The sequence below is a fragment of the Astatotilapia calliptera genome, chromosome 4 (genome assembly GCF_900246225.1).
Source record: "Astatotilapia calliptera chromosome 4, fAstCal1.2, whole genome shotgun sequence".
Classification (NCBI taxonomy): Eukaryota; Metazoa; Chordata; class Actinopteri; order Cichliformes; family Cichlidae; genus Astatotilapia; species Astatotilapia calliptera.
This window is the reverse complement of record NC_039305.1, coordinates 25,667,516-25,691,450: the sequence shown is the minus strand read 5'-3', so window position 1 is coordinate 25,691,450 and position 23,935 is coordinate 25,667,516. Positions and strand designations below refer to the sequence as shown.

The 23,935-nt window shown below is 39.3% G+C and overlaps 1 protein-coding gene across 5 annotated transcripts in view; it reads right to left on the bottom strand.

The window, feature by feature from the left end:
• Positions 1-23,935, bottom strand: part of LOC113021218 (myosin-10) — a 76,721-nt gene that overhangs the window by 20,927 nt on the left and 31,859 nt on the right. For 4 of the 5 annotated variants that reach the window (XM_026165740.1, XM_026165735.1, XM_026165739.1 and 1 more), the window contains 4 exons: positions 8,702-8,729; positions 6,374-6,476; positions 4,867-4,896; positions 1,342-1,434 (listed from right to left, as the gene is read on the bottom strand). In XM_026165740.1, the coding sequence (XP_026021525.1) occupies positions 1,342-1,434; positions 4,867-4,896; positions 6,374-6,476; positions 8,702-8,729 (254 nt within the window). The remainder of the gene's footprint in view (positions 1-1,341; positions 1,435-4,866; positions 4,897-6,373; positions 6,477-8,701; positions 8,730-23,935) is intronic. The other variant, XM_026165738.1, reaches the window with a different exon arrangement.

Sequence of the window (23,935 nt, the reverse complement as noted above, 5' to 3'; positions counted from 1 at the left end):
AATATTCCACCCACCATGCCTGTCAAAATCTCACAAAAACCTCATTCAGAAATGCACCCCTCCCATTTAACCTGACAGAGCCTGAACATGTGTGAATGTGCTCTTTGGTAAATTTTCTGAACAATCTGGATCTAGTAATGTTTACATATTGCTTTCAACACAGTACAAGTCTGTAAAGTCACTGGACCTTTATATACTGTCAAATTGAGAAGCAGTACAGTATTGTGCAAAAGTCTTAAGCCAGAATGTGTAAAATTCTAGCAATATGCAGAGTCAGTTTTGGCATGACTACATTTATTCTTCAACACAACCTCAACTCTCTTAGGCAGCTTCTTTGTAATTTCTATTGCCGTAATTTACTCCTGAAGTTTCAGGAACAGTTCTGCAGGCTTCTTGACTGACATTTAAAGCTCTTGTTGACTAATACAGTTACATTTTGTCTTTTTCTATCCAAGTATGCTTTTACTGCATTGGCACTGTGTTTGGGATTATTGTCATGCTGAAAAATAAAGCCAGTGCCACTTTCCAGACGGTACTGGATGGTGAAACCACAACAGAGCCTCCACTGTGCTTTACAGATGGCTACACACACTCACTGATGTACTTCTCCCTTCACCTCCTCTGTACATGCTGATGGCATTTTTAACCAAAAGCTGCTATTAATATCAAAGTGCCTAAAGATATAATTTGAAATTGTGCAGACTCAACATTGGCTCATCCCACGTGGAGTTAGGTGACTCTTTTATGCTTGAATGATTTACAGGTGAGCGTTAAGTAGCTCAGCAAACAAAAACATTCCTCCTAAATGATCAGGTACAAGGACTGGACTGAAGTCAATGTCAAAAGAAAACCTTTGAAAGACCGTTAGAAAGCCCAGAGAACTATTGCTTGAGACCACTTAGTTGAAGCAAAATAAAAATAAATGACTCAAAATGTTTGCAAAGTGCTGTAACTGATTGAATGAGTACTGTGGCTTGTTCTGACAATCCTGCAGAAATGTTTAAATGACGTCTTGAGGAACACTCATGACCGAGAGTATGTCGGAAAGACCAGAAATGGTTAGTTTTACCTCCAAATAAGAGCAATTTATCTCAGGGGGGGAAAAAAGGAAGATTCAAATGTTTGATGTTTTTGCATGAAACATTTTGAATAGATTCTGTAACTAAATATATGTCAAACCTAGAGTGGGATCAAACATTGCATGCTAAAGCTGTTTAACATGAAGACACAATGTTTTTATAACCTCATAACAGACTCAATGTTTTTCCCTTCTGGATATCTGTTCTTGCTCATGTGTTTAAATCTGGAAAATGATCATTTAAACAAGAAATGTGAACTCACAAAGCGAGATGAGTTGTCATTTTTCACCGTCTTGGCATTGCCAAAAGATTCAAGGATGGGGTTGGCTTGCAGGAGCTGGCGTTCCAACTCACCCTGTGGAGAAAGAAAGGGAGGTAAGCCAACTAGCTGTCAAACGTGTGCATTATGCAACTGAATATTTTCTTGTTATCGCTATTTTTTTGTGTCTTCCAAAATATCCACAAATTGGCAAGGCAAAATCAAATCTTCTCGAAAAGCAGAGAGAGAAAATGTAGCAAAGTCAATATGCTAAACCAGTCTTTAGACAACCAAGTCCACTCACAAGCTCTTTACCATGACTCTGCTGGCTTTACTTTAGTCAATTGCAGTACAATGTGAATTTTCTCTGGGGAACTCGAAAGGATTTTAGGGGGCCAAAACAACCAAACGGTTTTAGAGAACTTGTGAAACCACAAAGGCACTACAGAGACGGTGTTTCGTCACATATCCCAAAGTGAGTGATTATCTTGGGTTGATGAATGAGATGCTTCCTCCGGCCTTCGCATTCCTCTCGTTGTTATAATATACCCTGTAACGTATGTCTGAAAAGTCTGCCAACACTGTGATAATGATGGCTTCCTCTCAGTTTTGGAAAAAGACATTCCTATGAAACCTTTTACTCCCGGAGAAATGAGATAACCTCCTATATCCAGGGCATGACAGTCCAAAAATAGCCTCTACTGCAAATCAGAGAGTTGTTAAAATCTACTGAGGATATTCCTCTGGACTTTGATAACTCATGGGGAACAGATTAAGTTATGCCTTAACTCTAATTTGCTGCCAAGCTGGCTCTTGTTGTAAGCTGGTCAGTAATGGCCTATAATGGCATATAAAGAAAATATGGGTCCACCTGTAGCCATCTTTTTTCTTAAACTGAAGTTATTATGCTTATTTCAAGAGCCATAATTTCATTCTTGGACTCTAGTAGAGTAGCTTTTCTATTTTACTTTGTCTACCAAACATGATTTCTAGCAAACCACATTCACTAAATTCAGCAGACATCCAACCTGGCCTCTCTCCCCTTTCCATGAGGTCTTGGAACGACATGGATTTTTGCCAGCCAATCAGCAATCAGGCTATGTTACAGATCGTGACTTTAAGGCATCTAAGAGCCCAGCCTAAACCATAACCTCATAGTAAGTGCACTGAAGTTGATTTTTGACATAAAAATGAAAAGTTTTGAAAAAGAAAATCACAAAAAAGAAGGAAAAAAGAACCTCAAACTCATATCTTACAATTAATTAATAAAATTTAGAATTTTCAACTAATTGAATTTATAATTAAATTAATTTTTGACCACTTATTTCAAATAATTTAATTTAATTTTTAATGAAGCCAACTGGGTGGGGCTTCTGCGCTCACAGCTAGAGCCGTGTGCCTGAGATGACCAAATTCAGGACATCCCAGCTCCGTGACATCATACAGAGCCCGGTGTTTGAAAAAAGTGAATAAAACCAAGAGCAGTCAGACGCCTGAGCCTTTGGCTCAAAGCCATTACTTATGAAATTGCTGACCTCGTTAGAAACTATGACCATTCACCACTCGAGCAATCTACTGAAAACAAGGACAAGCACAGTACGTCTACTTTAAATAGAAAAATGAAACCGACGCAAAGAGAGACAACAGGGAGCCAGCAGCTTACTGTTTAAAGGCGGATACCACATAACTTTAACAGGCACGGCTTGACTCATGACCCATGTTCACTTGCCGCATGTCTCTCCTCATTTCCTGTCTGCATCTTAGCGACATTACCTAATTTAAACAAAATGCCCCACAAAGATATTTCAAAGACAAAGAGGTAATAGTACTTTATCTTATAGCACGGATGGAGGAAGCAAAGAGTAAAACAGAACAAATAAGGTAAATCAAAAAAGATCTGAGCTGGGTGACTGAACAAGAGCAACCTGATCCTCTATCCTATATTCCACAAAAAGCAGTCTCAGTGTTGCAAAAATTATGAGCAGAATGAGACAAATAAGTCAAAATGTGGAAAAAAAAGCATTTCTAGCGGACCATCTTTTAAGCTTGTCGCTCCATATGATACCAAAAAGGAGAAAAAAGGTTTATGAACAAAAATACTGAGCTCGAGTAGAGTTAATACTAAAGTTTAAACCCTCTGAGCAGACATATGGGCGACACATGGAAATATAATATGTGCAAAAACATACAAATATCATGAACTGCTTGAATCTTCATATGCCGCTTCAGTATGCGTGTGCAGTCTGCTACATATGTCTGCCTAATGAGCTGTCTGGAACTGTTCTCCATTCAAGTATCCTGACAGGCATGAGGTTCACTGAGAAAAGCTGGGAGTAACCGATTCCAACCAGTACATACATTCGTCTACAAATGGCATTTCCATTCATATTTCTTACAGAGAGAATTCATATAGTCTCCTCCCTTCAGGTCTGCTTTACCTCTTCACCACCTCCATCTTCACTCCTCTTACAGTCTCCTGTCCTGCTTCATATTTTTGCTCCCCCTCAATCCCTGGCTCTACATTCCTGCGCTCAGAGGTCACTCTAATGCAACGCAGCGGTAAAGCGGCATTAAGGAGGTAAGCGTGGATGGTGTACACTGGCAAGGGAGCACTGAGGCACTTAGTTACAGCTACTCACTCTCTGCGACTGAAAGTATATTAAACAGGCATTTACTCAGATTGCCTTTGCACAAGCGGGTTATTGGACTTCTACGAGGGCCTCTTTTTCTACAGTTATTAGATTTTCTGAAGACAAAGAAACATCAGATATTGGTTTAGGGGGAAAGATAAATAGCTACCAAATAAATCAACCAGAGACAAGGAGAGCCAGAAAATAGTTTTGGAGAAACCACAACAAACAGAAGATGGAATTTGGGAGTTTTCTGTACTTTTCAAACTTATCTGTGACTTAATATTTGAAAATCCATGTGAGGCTGTAACATTCAATCACAACAGTGATCATGCTATTTAAACTACAAACATGCATCACGAAAGGAAAACATGCAGAAATATATATATGCAACATTTACACATTGATATTTGAAATAAAAACATTTGCTCTGACAAAATATGAAAGACGAAGTTTGAGGAGAGATGTTTAGTGTGGCCGTCATCTGATTTTCACACCGCTCTTTGTGAATAAGAACACAAAACTGTGCCAGAAAGGGTTCATTTAAGCTCCCGTAGCACTCAATGAACAGCTTTAACAACAGGTATTTGACTGACAGATGTTTCTAATAAGACCTCTCAGTTTTCCTCAGTTCTAATAAACCCAAACCAACTGATAAAACAAAGTGTTTAATATCGTGAGCCTGCACGCCGGCGGACAGATTCACTTGGTTTCAAATAATCATGTGAAAACACCGAGCCAGCACAAACAAATACCTCATAAAGAAAGAAGCTTAGATTAGTCCGTCATCATCATTACAGAAGTAGCAGAGATTTAGAGAGAAGGGCATGCAAATATACACAAACATAGACAAAACGGACGGCACACTGATTTTGGAAAAAGCTGGAGATACACTTGCCTGTAGTTTGAATGCTTTGGGAGAATCGGGCTGTTTGTTATGGATAAACAAATACAAGTGTTAAAACCTGAAGCTCTTATGTCAGACAAAAGCCATGAGAAAGAGAACACCAGTGCAAACTTAGCCCAACGCTCGAGCAAGAGCTAACATTTTAGGTTAACTTTTACTGAGGTAGGCACTTTAGGATTAGGTAGAACACAACAGCATTAAAAAAGTTTACTTTACAGCTGAGCGCTAAGCTAGTTTCATGTCTCCTGAAGCTAGCTTAGCTTCTTGAACAAGAAAACAGTTAGCTTAGCATTGGCTAAAGCTAAAACAAATGGCTAGTCACACTAGAGTAAAAACAGGATAGCAATCTGTGTTGACAACTGCATTACATTTTTCACATTCGACAACTAAATGCAAGAAGATATGGCAACCAAAGTTGACTGCTAGGTGACTGCATTTGTCGTCTGGTGGGAGGCAACATGTCTCCAACACATTACAATCAATCTGAGTCAGTAGTTGCAGAAACTGCAACTTGCTTCTTTGCTTTAGAGGACTAGACTCAGCTGGTTGCAAACTGGTTGTACTCCAACAGAAAAGAAAGGTTGTTGAGTATGTTTGTCATTTTGCAATTAAAGCACCATCCTGCAGCAACTATGTCACTATTTGTGGAGGAATTTCTGAGATTCACATCTATGATGTTGTGCCCAGATTCTGAATGCAAATAGCGTGAATTTCTGTCTATGTACACTACCACTTAATTTTTTGCCAATTTACCACTGACTGTTAATTACTGTGTATTATCACAAACAGATTTCCTGTAATTGCTAAATACACCCAGTTAACATAAACTGACGGCAGGGTGCTTTATTGCCATCTTATTGCTGCTTTATTGCTGTCTTGATCCACCAAAGTAACTTTTTATACAGCAGCTGACTGTACATGTTCACCCCCCAGTGCCCTACATTGAAGCAACCATTTCAAAGGCAGTGAGATCACAAATTTCATTGCACCCAGACACAATTACTTTGGTGCCGCGGTCTCCACTGTTTTCTCTAGTGTGACTGTACCTCACAAATGAACTACTCAGGTGTGTTAATCCACGCAGAAACCACAATATAATGACTTTTCACCTTTTTATGGAGCATTACATGCTAGACTATCATTTGCCTCTGAGTAGAAACCAGCAGAGGTTCATGCAGGTTGGTGGTAACAGCCAAGAAAAGTGTTACACATAAATAACTCAATTACACTTTAGTTTTTGCATGGATTAAATAAATGAGAGTCAGGCTGTTGCCGTTTCCTGATTTGTGCCAAGCTAAACTAATGGGTTGTAAGATAAAATCACTGTATGACAGAAATCAACCTTCTCAAGCTTTCTGACATTTTTTAAAACACAGCAATAATACTTAGAAATAATTCACACAGTGATAAAGCCAGCCAGTTTTTCAATGAAATATGAATTTTAGAGGAGATGGGGCCATGTTTAGTGTAGGAGAAACGTAGGCAGTACGGCTCTCACAGGAATGTTGTGATCTTTGCGTCCTTTGTGTGAGGAGGCAACGTGGGCCAGGTACTGGATGACCTTCTTCGTGTTCTCTGTCTTTCCAGCGCCTGATTCACCTCTGAAAAGAAAGAGTAAAGACAAATACACATGAATAGAGTGAGAAAATGTGAGCCAATACATGACAAGGGAGAAACAAACAGGTTTTGTTTCTGACCTGAATTACAAGGTTTCCCTTGTGAAGCACAGCCACATAACAGGAAATATTATGTATGAGTTGTTCACAGTTTACCAAGGTACAGAAAAAACAACCCTAAAACCTTAACCAAGATAACTTTCACTCATCGTTATTGTGGTTAAGAGTGATTGGATGAACTCCAAGGACACAATTAATAGAAACAAAAAAGAAAACAGAGAGAGTGACTAAACATCAGGCTATCTTGTTGTTTTTGTAAAAATCAATCCATTTGTTTGTCAGTCTGTTTTGCTAGAGAACCCTGTGGTTTGGAGAGCCAGGCTCCAAAGTTTCCAGACCCCACTTTTGGGCTGTCCTTAATGATAGCTGTGTTCAGGCACGGCCATCCGCAACTCCCACAGTCGGGTCCTGGAGCTCAGAAAACCAGGGCCAGCAGTGAAAAGAAGCCAGTGACACTACATCCATCTACATACCAGTGGCTTTAGTCTAACTCACTATTAGCTGTGCACTGCAGTTTTAGCTGCAACACTAGAACTGCACGGGCGAGTCCTCGAGTGCAGTGTACGAACATAGGAATATAGGTCAAACAGGTACTCATCCAAGTGTGGTTTGATGTCTTCATTGTTTTACTATGAAGACATGAATCCTCTTTGAATAAGTCTCCCAGAAATCATTCATTGGTTTTCTCGTATATTCTCTCTTTCGCCAAGCATGTGGTTTAAAAGACCTTTGACTTTGGGAACTATTTTTATGTCTAGCCTCTCCTTTTCTCACAGATCTCAGTGCTAGAGAGTTGAACTAGATTCTGAAAACTTAAATGAGAGATTCTTCAAGGTCTCAGTCTTCCTGGATATTCCCTCTCCTGTCCTATGATATGTACCATATGGACATTTTGTAACACAGCGGCTTTTGAATTGGCGCTACCTAAAGATGAATCCAATTAAAAGAACATTTCTGTGGCTTGTTTTCATGCAGTTAGACCCTACTTTTACCGTCAACTCCAATGACTGGAAAACATCATACATAGTTAATGCATGGTTTCTTGCCACATTTGACCATTTATACAACACTATGCATCATTACATACCAGACGCTGACTGCTCACACAAGGCCTGGATCTCTAAATGTTATTCTAAACTATGCACTATATAATTCTGTGCTATGCACTGTTATGCTTAATGGCATGGTGGCCTTTCAACTGAATCAAAGTGATCTATATTACAACAGAGCTGCATAAATGTAGGTCATAAGCAACCTTTTTCATCTGTTTCTTCAGGAGTAATTTTCCTTAGAGCAGGATGAGGAGGAGACATTTCTCTAAACTGGTTGACCATCTAAACCGCAGGTGTCGAACTCCAGGCCTTGAGGGCCGGTGTCCTGCAGGTTTTCGATGTGTCCTTGATCCAACACAGCTGATTTAAATGGCTAAAATACCTCCTCAACATGTCTTGAAGTTCTCCAGAAGCCTGGTAATGAAGTAATCATTTGATTCAGGTGTGTTGATCGAGGGGGAGATCTAAAACCTGCAGGACACCGGCCCTCGAGGCCTGGAATTCGACACCTGATCTAAACTGTGGGGCTAAACTCTTAAAAGGGCGCCTTTTCCCCAACAGGGGGTGCAGTTTTCTGAATTTAGGGCATATTATTGCAACTGCTTCTCATCTGTTCATTGGCAGCATCAAACCCCAAGAAAGACAGTGGCACTTAATTACCCTCTGCCAAAGAAGATGAAGGCCGGCCACCAAACCACACTCATAACTCCCTCGGTATTGGGTAGAGCCGCTGTAAAAGCCCAGCATCCGCAAAAAGCTATTTGAAACCAACTTTTAAATAGAACATGGCAGGATAAAGGGAGCTGGCCAAATGAAGATAAAAAGACACGGGAAAAAAATACTATAAATAATCCTTGTAAAGTACTCATAACTATAAAAGATACTTATATTTAAAGGCATTTCAAGGACAAGCGGTCTTTATATAATGTAACTCTATTAAGGTGAAGCGATATAATCCTTGTCTTGAGACAGTTTCATTTTCCAGTCCATCAAGCTGGTTGATCTCTAGAACCACCTTAAAGACCAGTTCAACCATCTGCCCTAAGAAAGAAATTAAGACAAAAGTAGAAAAGAGAAGTTAAGAGTTGCAGTACTCACGTGCAAAGAATTGATTGGTCCTCACGGTCTGTTCAGAGAAAACAGAAAAAGAAAGAAAGCATCTCTTGTTTAGTCATTCATTTTGACGTACAGAGATAGCATTCAATGGCTAAGCTGTCACATACAATGGAACATAACAGTTTAATAGTTTTCACCAGGCTAATACTGGAGCTGTGAGTACATACACGTACATAAACACAGCTTGCATTTTCCTGAGAATTTCCTGAGAATAACAGGAGAAACATACTGGTCCGTGAACACTGAAGTTTATAAAGGAGGTGTGTTAGGAATGCATTTTTCACCACAGCCAGCAGGGAACTGACATGCTTATCATCAAACAGAAACTCTGGGCTAATTTAGAGACTTAAAAATATGTTTGAAAACACGACATGTTTGGTAATATGGCAGGTTTAATCTTCCAGATGACCAGGCAGCAAATCCAGACTTTTTTAATATGATCTTGTGAAGAGATTTAAAATTTTTAAGAGATGTTAACTAACACTAACAATTAACCCTACAATACCCTTTGTATCATATTTGATACATGAGTTTTTGAGACCTCTATCTCATCAACATGATCAATATTTGCCATGATTTCAAAATGTTATGGACAAAACGCTGCCTTAAAATTAAAACATTGTTGTTAAAAAAGAAGTTACCAAAAATGCCCAATGTATCAAATGTGATAGAAAAACAAATAAATATATAATTAAAATATATCATACACAACATGATACAGCAAAAAAAGCGGATTTTGTTATAAGGGTTAATAAAAATCTAATTTGATAGGTTGGGTCTTACAGGGTTACTCATGTTTTTTCAGATATTTTTTTCAATTTTCTGACATTTAAGTCATAACCTAACCCTAAACCTAAGCAATGAGTATATGTTATCTTTATATACATTAACTTGTTCTCCCAAGTCTTGACAAATTCAGAAGTTTTTGCCTTTCTCCAAAATACAATTTTTAAAACAACTGAATTTATTGTGAACCTTTCATAGTGTCAAAAACTAAAATGGTTTAGTGAACTACAGAAGCTGAATCTAATTAAACTCAAAACTGATGTACGTTGTATTATTTTTAGCCATTTCACCTAGTTTAAATAATTACTTTAGGTATCTAATAGGGATGGGTATCATTTAGGTTTTATCCGATACCGGTGCCAAATCGGTACTTTTGAAATGGTGCCGGTGCTCAAACGGTGCTCAAAGAATGGAGAACACAAACTTTGTCCAAAAACCTCTCATGTTCAGCTGTTTTTTTGTAAAAAGATAACAATGTTAGCCTTTTCTGCAGCTATGGGTCATATATGGTATCACTCTTGGCTGGAAGCAGTGCTTAAACAATGGAAAAAACACAAACTTTGTCCAAAAACCTCTCATGTTTAACTGTTTTCCACTTCTTCTTTGGTCATTTTAGCCTTTTTGGCCAGGGTGAAGGGAGTATCTGCCATCAAACAAGAAGACAGCCGCATGTAGCTATGATGATGTTTGCTAGTTCACCTTACATGCATTAATGTAATAACGTGGTTAGCCTACTCAACGTAAATCACACAAGAACAACATTAAGCTACTCACGCAGAGAAGAACGGCTGCTGCTGCTGCCATCAAATACGGCGCATTTCTCGGCTTTTAAAAAAAACGCTATGCGTCGCCAGGTGTTTCATGAGATTCTTGGTGTTACCTCCTTTGACAGTATCACAGTATCAGCTTAAAGCACTTGTTGCTGCTGAGTTTGCATATTTTGCTGTGAAGTACAGCCAGACTTTTGACCGCTTCGCCTTGGACATTTTTAATCTGTAGCTCTGCGCTAACAGAACGTACGTACCTGGCCCCGCCTACTATCCTCGGAAACGTAAAACGATTGGCTAAAAGTGTATCACAGCTCAGGAAAAAAAAGCACCGAAATAAAGCACCGAAATGTGCGCTGCTTTTCGGTCTGGTTACTACCGTTTATGTCAGAACCGGTGCCATCATGGCACCGGACACCGGTACCCATCCCTAGTATCTAATGTATGTAATGTATCTACTTGAAACATTTATCAGTTTCATAGCATACTACACTTTCTAGGAATCTTCCCTGAGGTTTTCTAAGCTACAGACACCTGGTTTGGTGAAATTGAGGCCTTCGTGACTACAGGCCAAGAAGCATACTTCATCTCAAGAGACTGAGAACAAGAAATGATGAGAAAAGAACTTCAAAAACCGCAGTCATCTCTGAAGAAACAAACAATTTGCAGTTAAAAAATATTTTTCTTGTTGTTTTAAAATGATAGTAAACCATAATTTTTCCTGACACTTATTTAGAGCCTCAAGTACAACTTCAAATATACAAAGATCACTCACCATTCCATTTACTAGTTCACACGAGAGCAGCCACTTAATAAAAACCATGCTCTCTAAGTAGCTGTTTACTGTGACTAATACCTGCAGTCATAACCTAAAACTAAACCTAAAACCATCTGCTTGTGTACCATGTGAAGAATGAAGCCTGACATCATCGCTTTGCCCTTTAGGAGACAGAAAACACAGAAGAAATTACCTCATCACATGTGCCTATGACAAAGGCCAGGGGGTAAAAACGTGCACTGAGCCGAGGAGCAGCTGTAGCATAAGGGTGAATGCCTTACTGCTAACAAAATATCTATAACACACATTTAATGATGACACGGGGACAAAACATGTTATTTTATTCTTATTTATTGTTTTGACATATGACTTGATCAAGGAAGCATCTGAATAAATTATGTTTTTAAAAGTGAAACTGAAAGGAACGTATCACAACTACAAATCAGTGCTGGGGAAACAGCAGCAGGTTTACTGTTAGACATCACAGAGGGTCTGTTTTGCTGTGGCTACATTAGATGCTTGCAGGTAAAGTCCTGTTTTTCTCACATGTTTAAAGTACTCTTGTTGAGTGGTTCTTTTTTATGTGTGAATAAAGCTGGTTCACAAAAACATGGCGATTAACTAAAAGCTCTAATGGATAATTACAGTGGTCTCTCTAAAAGCCATCCGCTCCGCAGAGATGATAGTTCAGCTTAAAGGACTTGGCACAGAAATTTACTCACACCTTGTTGACATGGCTCAGTTTTCACAGGTGGCTCAAACAGTCTTTAAGGTGTTATATTTCCCTAGAGAAATGTCCTTTTGTTGTGTACTAAAGCGGAAACTTCCTTTAAGTGACAAAAAGCAGGTGACAAATGAGTTTGTGCGAGTGTGTTCATGTGAAAACATTAAAAGGGATTCTCTTTTCTCTCCACGGAAAATCAGCTTTGTTTGATTAAAAAAAAAAGAATCACGGATGTAAATGTAGGGCAGATAAGATGCAACACAAAGATTCAAGCCTAATGTATGCAAATATAACTGGCATCATCTCCCCTGACAATCAGGCTGCCTTGAGGTGACTTTTGTTGTGATTTGGCGCTATATAAATAAAATTGAATTGAATTGAATTTAAACTCGGGTCAAAGTTTGATAACTCATCCTGCCTGTGTTTTATAGTCTGAGACCTGATGCTCATCTGATTTACCCAATATTGGTTTAAACAGGCCCAAAAGTCCTATCGGACACTCACGCAACAGCACGTAACCCCTCATGAAAATTAAAACCAAACACATACTAACTACACAGCTTCTGAACAACATCAGGTGTTTACAGGTTTAAACAGGGGAGGCGCATGACCTCATGTTTCTGAAATTAACACCTGATGGCAATTCGAACAGAACAATCCCAAAAAATTCAGCGTGATTTTGGATTTTTGTGTTTAAATGATGCATACAGTACAACTGTGACAAGCCCAAATGGCAGTTTATGACCTAAACACCATGTGCCGGGTTAGTTCCCAGAAACATAGGTTCTGATACACAGAAATTATGTTTTGTTCTTCTGGCAGCAGCTTGTCAGTAGTCAGCAGTGTTGGTCAAGTTACTTGAAAAAAGTAAACAGTAACTAATTACTTATTACTTCCCCCAAAAAGTAATTCCATTACTTTACTGATTACTTATTTTCAAAAGTAATTAATTACTTAGTTAGTTTTTAAAAACACGATTTACAACCTGAATAGGTGATAAAGCGATAGATCTTTCAGCCCAATTCTACTTTTTCTACATAATCCATCATACAAAATGTAATCAAATGGAAAAGTCTCTTTTTAAAACTTGTTTTATTAGTTTTAATCTTTTAACTTTATGCATCAAGCAAAAATTAAATTATCTGCAACATTCTCTGACTGGAAGAAATTTGTTTAACATTTGAACCTATTTTCTGCACATTCCAGCACATAAAATAAAATATTTTTTGTGTTTACACTCACTCTTTCAAATAAATGCAAGTGAAACACAGCAGAAAATAAATTTTAAAAAAAAACTAGCGGTCCTGTTGCTCTATTTTCACCTGTAAAGCAGGAGTAGGGTAGGCGGAGGTTTGCCCTGGTGCAGGTGTGCCGCAGCGGTCAGTTGAAGAATCCGCGAGTTTCTCTGTGAATTTCACATTACGTCGTAGCGCACTCGGTGCTTGCTCGGAAGTTTAGGGTTTTTTTTCGCTGTAAAAATAAGTTTTCTTCCCACGCAGTGAACAGCGGACGCTAATGTTTTTGTCATTTTTTTACGTAATCAAACTCAAAGTAAGGTCAGTACTTCCACGCTTTAAACGCTGCACGCTCAACCTCTCCTACAATCGATTTATGATCCATTGTTGATCTGCACACAGCTGTTTCCACGAACGTCGCACTCGCTTACGTCATTGTCATGAGACACTCTCGCACTGTTTTTGCAATAGTAATCCCTTACTTTACTCATTACTTGAAAAAAGTAATCGGATTACCGTAGTTAATTCAGTTACAAGTAACGCGTTACTGCCCATCTCTGGTAGTCAGTAGTAATACAATCAGACCCGGATATTTTAAGATATTGCTGTATGTGTCTGCTAACGTTACAAAAAGAAAAAGAATAAAGCAAACTCTGCAAGTGTCAACTGATGTGATCCAACACAAAAAGGCAGACAGGCTTTTTTTCTGCACTGTGTCTTTATAAGGTAACAGATGGGGCTGATGGAAGTGGTGTTTAGATGTGTGTTTGTGGACAAGCAACATATACACAAGCTATCAGTTCTGTCAGATGGAAAGGGGATAAAAATAACGAATCTTGTTTGTACTGGAAAAAACAGGGATTGGCAGACACACACAAACACACACAACCTTGGACTTCCACTGGAGTCGCAGTCACTTCATTCTCTGCTTATCAGACATCTATTTACCCATCACACCTTTGATGCTCTCCTGTGATTTTTATCCAGCCATGTATTTTTCAGTCAACATCCTACACCTTTCAGCTTTTCCACTGATTGACAATCATTCCTTTAATCTAGTGTCCTCTTTCTGATTTCTTTCCCCTGTGAGGCCACACAAAATAAAGGTAACACTGACTTCACCTGCCAGAGGGGAGTTTTGCACAAAGCCTCATGTTCAAGCACACAGTGATCCATCAAGTAGAGAGTATGCAACAATATATCTGCTGCATTAACGATGGTATAACAATACGGCTACTCAGTGACACTAGATACATTTTGTGTGTATCACCATTATTATTCACTTTTAGTGTCAGTTATATTTATTAGCCATCTCTCACAGGCCACCGTTTTCCTGTCAAGAAACCAGCAAAACTGTATTTAGAAAACTTTTAAAACAATATTTATTTGGTCTGAATTTTTGATAACAGTTAGAAATTGTTAAGATGAGCCTGGATTGATCTTAAGGAGTTGTTTTTGTTGTTTGGATTTGTTTTAGGTTTTAGGGCGCACCGTCAAAATCTAAAAATGTGTGACCCCAGGAAGAACAGCTGCTGGACTGCTGCAGCTAATGGGGATCTTAATAAACTAAACTAAACTGCTCACCTTGTCCAACTAATCTGGTAAGTGCCTAGACTCCTGGAAGTCTAACGAGTGATAAAGCTTGCATGTAGTGCTGGTGTGTTGATAATTTTATCTATATTTCCATTGTTTATCCACCTCTAGTGCAGAATCAAACTATAAATGGAGAATGTCCCTCTAAAACGTGTGCCTCAATGCTGTAACCAGCACATTTCAAAAGGTGAAACTTTTACTTTGAAGTTGAACATTCTGTGTTCTTCTGCTCATAATGTAGTCTGCAGTCAAGTTGGTGTTTTCCATGCAAACTACAGGATACAATGTGTCAACGACCAAAGCAATCACAAGGAGGTTTCCACTGAACCACTGTATACCTCTTTGCAACCAATTTTCACCTTCGACTGCCAGTAACCATTCTCTAACCAGGTGAGGAAGTATGCCTTGTAACCTAGCAACTGGTAGTTGCCAGATATTCGCTGACTGCTGTCTAGGCCTGTGCGAGTTTGGGCTGCACTGAGTGTTAAGACTGCATGTAGTAAACTGTTAGAAAGATTATGTGTCACAGTTCTGGGTCAGTTTGACCCAGTATTTTGAGTTACGTTTTGGTGTGTTTTTGGCATCATGGATTGTTTTCTTATTCTCTTGTGGTGCTCTTGTTGGTGATGATGATGATTATTATTATGAATCTATGTTTCAGTTATTCTTGTTTCGGGATTAGTTCTTACGTTTTGTGCTCCCATGTTTAGTCTGGTCTAATCTGTCTCTCAGTGTCATGTCTGCGGCTTTGTTTAATGGTTTCTTGTTTCCTGTTTTATTGTGAAAGTCTATGTCTTATGTTAGTGTGTGCAGCTTTGCTCCCCATGTCTCGTTAGTCCAATCCCTCCCAGCTGTGTCTTCCTCCTGTTGCCCATTCCCTGATTAGCAACCTGTGTATATAAGCCCTGTGTTTTCCCATGCTCAGTGTCGCGTCGTACCATTAGATTATGCCTGTGTGTTTCTTCATGTTTTGTTTTCATGCCTGCAATAAAGCTTTGGTTTTGAGTTGCATTCTGTCTTCGAGTCCTGCATTTGGATCCTCATCCCTGTCTGCCCGCACACAGAGCCCTGACATTATGTGCATACTGTTTAGTAGTCTATTTGTTATAACGTATGTTCATTGTTTCACTGTAAATGACATTTTTGCGCTTTTGTTACATTTTTGTTGTGGTCTTCTATAAAAATCAGTTTACTGTGACCTGTGCTATCTGAATGAATTAGTGGGTGCATTCACCCTGCCTCTGCTGCCACCTTGGCCTTCTTGGCAGCTCCTGTTTCCTAAATCACCACAGCAACCAACAGCAGGGTCATATTTACCCAGGATGCCATGCTGGCTAGGCGTAGGTGGACCAGTCAAACTGAACATGCGCTTCCTTTCCAGTAGCTCATTACTGTCTCACTAAATCTTCACCCCCTTTGTGCTTCATTTTCTCTCGGTTGCTCTCATTTCCCCTTTTACCCCCCACGAATGCGGCAAAGCCAGATCACTCACACCACAAAAGAGGGGGGAACTTGCTGGAGACAAAATCACTTTTTCACAGTAACAGATGTTTTTCATTTAAACACCTCATCAACTTAGCTTTTAGTTTCTTTAGTTATTTCCTCCACCACAACTCAAAGGTCATTAGTTGATGTTAATGTGAGTCGGAAATAAAAACGGCTGTTCATTCAGCTCAGCTAAGGTAAATAACGAGTCAAAAAAAGCTGATTTTTATCAGTATTACTACAATGACATATGGTAGTTTACTGAGAGGTGGAACGCTTCAATACAAAGGTAGAAAGAAGAAAGCTAGAAAAACAAATGCTTGACCGCACTATAAAAAATTTATTGTTGTTTTCACGCACACAATGAAACATTTCTTAAGACTATTTTGCACTCCAGTTAATTTAAATATGTCCACAGTGCAAACTGAGGACATATAATGCTGGCACTTGTATGCAAGAATGTCCCTTAACGTTCCTGTCTTGCACAGCAGGGTTTCCCTTTGCTGCTAATAATTTATCCCCCATGAGGATTAAACAAACCCTCATTCCACACATTCCAAAGCTTTGCCCCCCTTTCCCCCCGTCTCCACAAAAGCCTCAGTCATTATCATAACCCCCCTATTATCAACCTTATTTAACCCTATGCAGCCTTAGCGCTCCTCTCCTGGGTCAAGTTTTCAGTTCAGTTTTCAAACTGTGAAATATTTTTTTTGACCCCATGTTACTTTGGTTAAAAGATTAAAAGAGTCAAATATCTTTTGTTCTCATAGCTCCATAACAGCCCTGCTTGGAACACATAAAACATTATATAACCTTAAAAAAAACCCTTGCAGTCATCACCTAAAATGATGACTTGTAGTTCGAATGAAAAGATAAACAATGAGACTCTTGTTTAAAGCTGTGAGTGAAATGGGTTTTCTTAAAATACTGGGAAGCCATGAGCATTACTCCGAGGGCAGAAGAAAATTTCTCATTTAAACTCCAATCTTCTCACCGCAGCCACCAAAAACACTCCACATCCCAAGCTGAAACCAGACCTTAGTGTACAAAAACATTCTTAGTGCAAGAATCATAATTGTGCCCATTTATTGTCAATGGTCCTCAGCATTGTGGCTTCAGTCCAATGCAGCTCAAGTCTAAATCAACATAATGTGCTTACAACTGCTGCAAGCTGATGTTTTACGTTTATGCACATGAATCAGACAGCTATCAAACACTGCACACTTGTGTTCATTTTCAATAATCCAATACTTGCGGTCATCACGTTGACAAAACAGGAAAAGTTGACACCTCTTTGCACTCAATGCTTTCACACGCATTTTGACACAAATCACAACTTTCTGGTTATGAATAAAAAGCAACGGAAAGAGTATTAAAACAGGGGGTCTTTGCAATTGGATGTAACACATTTTTTCCACCCTGAAGCACAAGCTCCCACAATTTGCTTCATAAAAGAAGTCGTAAAACGCAACTGCACACAGTGAAAATCATAGCACCATGGCAACCACTTCACACACATTAGAAATCCTGAGTGACGGCCAGTGAGCTGCTCTCTCATAAACTGTTATATGTTGTGGGGATTACTCATGCACACTCAACTCCCTGCTCACAACACAGATATGAAGGTAATATAAAAATGGAGCTCTGATTACTCATAAAGGAGCAGAGAGAGAATCCAGAGCTACTTGAAACAAAAGAAAGGCTCTGGCTGTGTGTGTGTGTGTGTGTGTGGGAGAGAGAGTGAGCGCTCATTCACATTCCCAGACAGTGGAAGTAGCAAACAGTCAGTGTGATCTGGGTAGTGTCTGTGGGTACCTGCAGTGTGTAACTGTCACTTGGAAGCTTCCTAACGATTATGAGAAGCACACTTAACACAGTTAAGTAGATGATTAAGGAAGAGTAATATGTAATGTGCCACATCCTCAAACAGCAACTTCGATAAAACAGACACATTTAGACATTATATATTATCTAAAAGGCAGTTAAGGTAGTAAAAACACTCACTTAACACAATCTCTGGTGTGGAATGGAGTAAAGAAGAAAAAAGAAAGAAAAAAACCCCACACTAGGCCACAAAGACAAGCCAAGAAAATACATGAAATCATCAGGGTTACGTTATCACATATTCCCTCTAAACGTGTGTTTGGACAGAAAGCGAAGTGAATGTTCGTTTTGAGCCAAAAAGAGCGCCGAACCTTTTTGAAGTCTGTGTGGATTGATCCAAGACAACCAATAAACCAAATGTACAAATGTTAGCTATAAAGTAGCTAGAGACAGACGCACCAACAGTGTGTTTGTGTGTGAAGGAGAACTGGACTGTGTTCAGGGCACTTTAGACTCTGGCTTATATCAAATTATAAGGTTTTTCCATCTTAATTCCTTTTATTTCTGTATACATGTCAAGCATTTAATTTTATATTTTTATGTTTAATGGTTTAATTTGAATGTTTAGCGCAGCAGTTTTCACCTCAACTTTGTGCAAATGTTCACCTACTCTTTTTTTAACATAATGACAAAACTTAAGAGCACAGAACAATAAGATAGGAAGTAAACACAAGATTTAATCCCGACTTCCTCAAGATTTAAAGGAATTATAAGAATTTCTTCACCAAATGCTCACTTTACTGTTACAACTGTTCAACTGTTCGTTAATATAAATATCTAATCAACCAAACAACTCAATGTATTTAGGCATGAAGAAATGGTCAACACATCTAGTTAAAGTTCAAATCCAGCATGGTGAAGGGACTTTGAATGTGGCGTGGTTGTTGGAGCCGGATGGCCTGGCCTGAGTACTTGAGAAACTGCTGACCTACTGAGATTTTTCCACTTAACCATTTCTAGGGTTTCTAGAGAAAACACCTTGTTTTTGCCAGAAGTCAAAAGAGAATGTACAGACCGCTTTGAATTGATAAGAAGGCAACAGTAACTCAAACATTCACTGGTTACAACCAAGGTAACAGAAGAGCATCTCTGAATACACCTTGAGCTTTGGAGCAGATGGACCACAGCAGCAGAAGACCACACTAGGTGCTGCTCCTGTCAGCTAATAACAAGAAACTGAGGCTATAATTCAAGAGGCTCACCAAAAGTGGACAACAGAAGGTTGGAAAAACATTCCCTGGTATGATGCAACATTCAGATGGTAAATGAAAAGCATGTTGTTGCCAAATGCGGCCTAAACGGCCTTGTATCAACTGTTTAGGCTGGTGGTAGCTATAATGGTGTTGGGGATATTTTCCTGGTACACTTTCCACCCCTTAGTATCAACTGAGCATTGTTTAGACTCACAAATCTATCCGAGTATTGCTGCTTACTGTGTTCCTCCCTTTATGACTACATTGTCATAAAGGGATGGTTGATGCAGTGTATCCATCTGACGGCTGCTTCAAACAGGATAACACAACAAATCATGTCACCAAGCTCAAAGCACAACAAACTGGTTTGTTAAACACGAGACTGAGTTCACTGCACACAAATGGCTGACAAAACTGCAGCAGCTGTGATGCTACCATATCATGGACCAAAATTTCAGAGGAATGATTCCTCTGAATTCTGGCATATTCCTATTTCACAAGCAAATAAGGCAGTACTAGTACCCAGTACAATAAGTGCAATAAGTAGTACTAGTACACAGTACAATCAAGATATACCTAACAAAGTGTCCGTTGAGTGTTTATTGACAGCATTGTTTCCCTGGATGGGTATAGAGCAGAGTAAGCTGCAGTGAATAGATGATGGTTTAACAACATCCCACTAACGTTGTTAAGACATTGATGTAGTAAAATTGTGAGCTCTGTTACTATTTGGCATAAAACCAAATTGTTAACAGGCACTGAAAAGCTTTATGACTCTCAGCTAAGGACAAAAAATGCAACATTTAAAGACATTCCAGCTTATATTTGAGCTACTGTCGTTCGTAGGACGTTCGTTTGTACTGTTCGTTTCTTTACATATGGCCATTTGTAACTGCTGAGTGACTAAACAGCTCAAGTGCATTTCTCAATGTAATGCTGTTGAACCAGCTGCCAGTTAGGCATTCACAAGAACAGAAGGGCAGAAAGCCCCATCGAGATGCCAAGCCCTTTGCAAGTAACAGTCAGTGTGAGAGTGTGTGTCCTGGAATTTGATTGCTCCTGGTTTCCCTTGATTCCAGCACTGGGGCCTCTTGGGTGTGGAACAGGCGTTGTTTTTAGCAGGCTGGTGGTGCAACAGAGGTGGCATTAAAGGGAAATGAGGCCTGCTTTCCTACTCGGAAACTGATGTGCTCCATCATCAACTAAACACAATAATCAAACCCTTCTCCATGCCAGGAAAAAACAATTTAAAATGTGCCAGTGAGACGCATCATTTTCACACCATCAACAAATGAACAAAAGGGTGGAGACTATACTAGATCCCATTGACAGTCACAGGACATTCCCCTGTGCATCTGGCATAGGCGAATACTTCCCATGAGAGGGAAGAGAGTAGTAAGAAAGAGGAGGGTGTGATGCGACGCGACCAGATAGCAGAATGAAGAGGAGGAAACTGAGATAGGAGGCAGACAGAAAGAAAACAGTACTGAAACGGGAGCTTTCCAGCTTTAAATACTGACTCGCTTGTAAACGAAATCCTAAGGATGTTTCTGTGTCACTCGTGGGATAGTGATGACAGTTGGCAGCTGAGATCACAGACAGAAATAGATTGTCTCCACCCTCTCTCTCTCTCTCTCACACACACACACACACACACATTTTAAACCACCCTTTTCACCATTACCTTTGGCATTTTTCCCTTATTAGACATACATATAGTTAGGAGTGTGAGGACACAATGGGAAAGAGTGGAGTATACCGGCTGATAAGAAGTGTATTCAACTGTCTTTGGCATGAAAGGAGGAATTTGGATTTTCACAACAGCCACAGTTTTAAGATGAGACAAAGCTGCAGCTAACAATTAGGGCTGCTCAATTAATCGAATTTTAATCACGATTACGATCTGGGCTTTCAACGATCATTAAAAATGACTGAGCCGATTATTAGCCCCTCCCTCCCTCGTGCTTTACTCTCGCGCTGCTTCGTGTGGTAAATCGAGCGCACTGCTCTGCATTTCGAACACGCATCACAACAATTAAGAGGACCCGAGGAAAGCTCGGAAAGCTAAGCAGAAGTTATTTGGACAGGAGAGTGACTGCCGTTGGTTGAAAAGAGAGGTAAAAAAAAAAACTTCAGTGGTGTGGAAACATTATGGGTTTGCGGAGTCAGACGTGGATCAAGTAGACACAGTGTGTAAACTTTGCTATGGTGTAGTAGCTGCACCACAGAGCAACACTGCAAAGTTCACTAAACATAGATGTTTACATTTTTCATTTATTTCTTATATTGCAAACATTTGCACTGTTATCAGTATTTGCACACTATTTTATATTATTTTTTAAAGTCATTATTCAATACATTGTTATTATTAACCCTTTAAAGCCAGTCAGAGCAGCACGCTCCGTTTTGCGTAACTATTTTTAAATCCCTGTAGAACCTGAACCATGTAAGCTAGCGCAATAATTTGTTTTGCATATGAAACCAGAGGAGTTGTACTTACATCTTATGCCATCAGCTTGTCCTAAGTCACGGTTTGCTTCCACATAAAGCTTTGCAAAAATTGCATAAAAAGCACTTGCAGGAACAAAAACATAATATTCCAGAAACACTTTGCCGATCTGATCAGCTGTTCTTAACACTTCCCACATTGAAAAACACGTCAACGTGAACTGTCGCATTTCCTGCCCGAAACCGGAAGTGACGTCATTTTCGCGGAAAATGTAGTTTTTTACTTGTAGGCCTATACCTATACTGGTGTTTTTATAAGTCATGTTTGACTTTTCTGAATAGATTCCGTGATGCTTAGAACTCAAATTGCACTGCTGGAAATAGTTTATTTTGATGCACCTGCTGTTTTCTTTGCAAATTTGCATCATAGGATCAAAATAAATTTCCTGTTGTTGTAAACTATTTTTTGCAACTTTTTTGTATTTAGTTTTGAGGGATAAACCTCTTAAATTTCTCCAAGTAGAAATATATGTAAAAAAAAAACAAAAACGATTTTCAATTTTTTTTGTAGTTTATTGCGCTTTTTTGCAATTAATGTAATTACTATGGACTTAATGCAGACATATTATTAAAATTTGGGCTATAACAGTTGTATTGATGTATAGCAACTTGAAATGCTCCCACAAATGGCACTACAGCATGTAAAAAAATAATATAAGCTCTGGCGGACTTGGTTCTATGGTAGGTCTTAAAGGGTTAAATAAATATCGTCAAATAATCGTGATCTCAATTTCAGTGAAAATAATCGTGATTATCATTTTTGCCATAATCGAGCAGCCCTACTAACAATTATACCGTTTTTCAAACACACTACTGGAAACGGAAGGACAGAAAATCTACAACCCTTTGTAAACAAGATTCTTAGGAATAATACCCACTTAAGCTAATCTCATAGAAAGCCTTTTTCATGGCAATATAAAATCTATCCATCCACCTCAGCTTATTCAGTTCCAGGTTACTGGAGCCTATCCCAGCTGTCATGTGGCAGGAGGCAGGGTACACCTTGTATTATTCACCAGTCTATCTAACAGAGACACACTCACATTCGCACCTGCTGCCAATTTAGAACTGCCAGTTCACCTACCATCCATGCCTTTTGACTGTGGGAGGAAGTCGGAGAACTCCACAACAAAAGGTTCCAGCCAGCAGATTCAAACAGAGGATCTTCTTGCTGTAAGGCTAACCACTTCACCAATATATCAACCTATAAAATATACACTATTATTATTTATTAGATTACCTAGCAGGCATATTAAGACTGATATATCTAAAGCATTTTAGACTGTATCAACAGACAGTATCAGTGTGCGCTCATACTAAGAGCCAAGACAACCTTAACCCCAAAAACATTTGTAACACTGCATGGCTGTCTGTGAAAAAAAGGTTAGAGGAAGTCTGAGAAAGTGTTGCATATGATTGGAATGTAGAGACTTCTGCATGTCAAATTAATATTCTCGGCCCCACGTCCCGTCGGCTTGGGTTCGACATGTAGAGCCTGTGTTATTCTGTCTGAGCTGGACTCCACAGGGAGTAGGCTTCTGGAGTCTTTCCTATGTTGAGTCCCACAAAGCACATTTTTCAAAGAAGAGAAAATGAGGGGTATCGAGATAGACACAGAGATAGAGACAATGTGAGAGGGAAAGGAGTTTACACCCAGTTCCCACATGTTTCTCATGAAGAGGTGCTGGAGTGGTGTGGAGCACATCTGTGGGCGATCTGATGATCTTCTATGATCTAAATTTGGCATCAGCTTTGAAGAGTAACCATTCAGATTATTAAATAAAGAACAGCGCTGTCCAAACAGACCATGACGAACGAGGAACAGCAGTTTACAGATCAACATCCTTTTGTAATGGTATCAGAACATAAACAGGATGAAGACATCTGTAAATTGAACCATTAACCAAATTGAGTTGAAATGAGAAGCACTGCATCTCAGCATCCATGGACACAGCTAATCCTGTGCTTACATGAATTCACCTAAATATGTTTTGGAGAATGATTGCAACCATAGTATGTGTTGATGCATGCCCAATCATTCAGGCGGGTAAATCTCAAAAAGTTGATCCTGTTCATCTGGATGTAGACTTTTCAGTGGGGGAAACTCATCCAAGTTTCTTCCTCAGTCTTAGACTGAAAACGCTACGTCCACATGAACAGAATCAACTTTGTGGGGCATAGAATGTCTGTGAAACATGAACTACCTGCCTATTGGTGAATGGAGTCTGCATCCTGAAGCCTCTGCTTTGGTATTTTGGCTGCT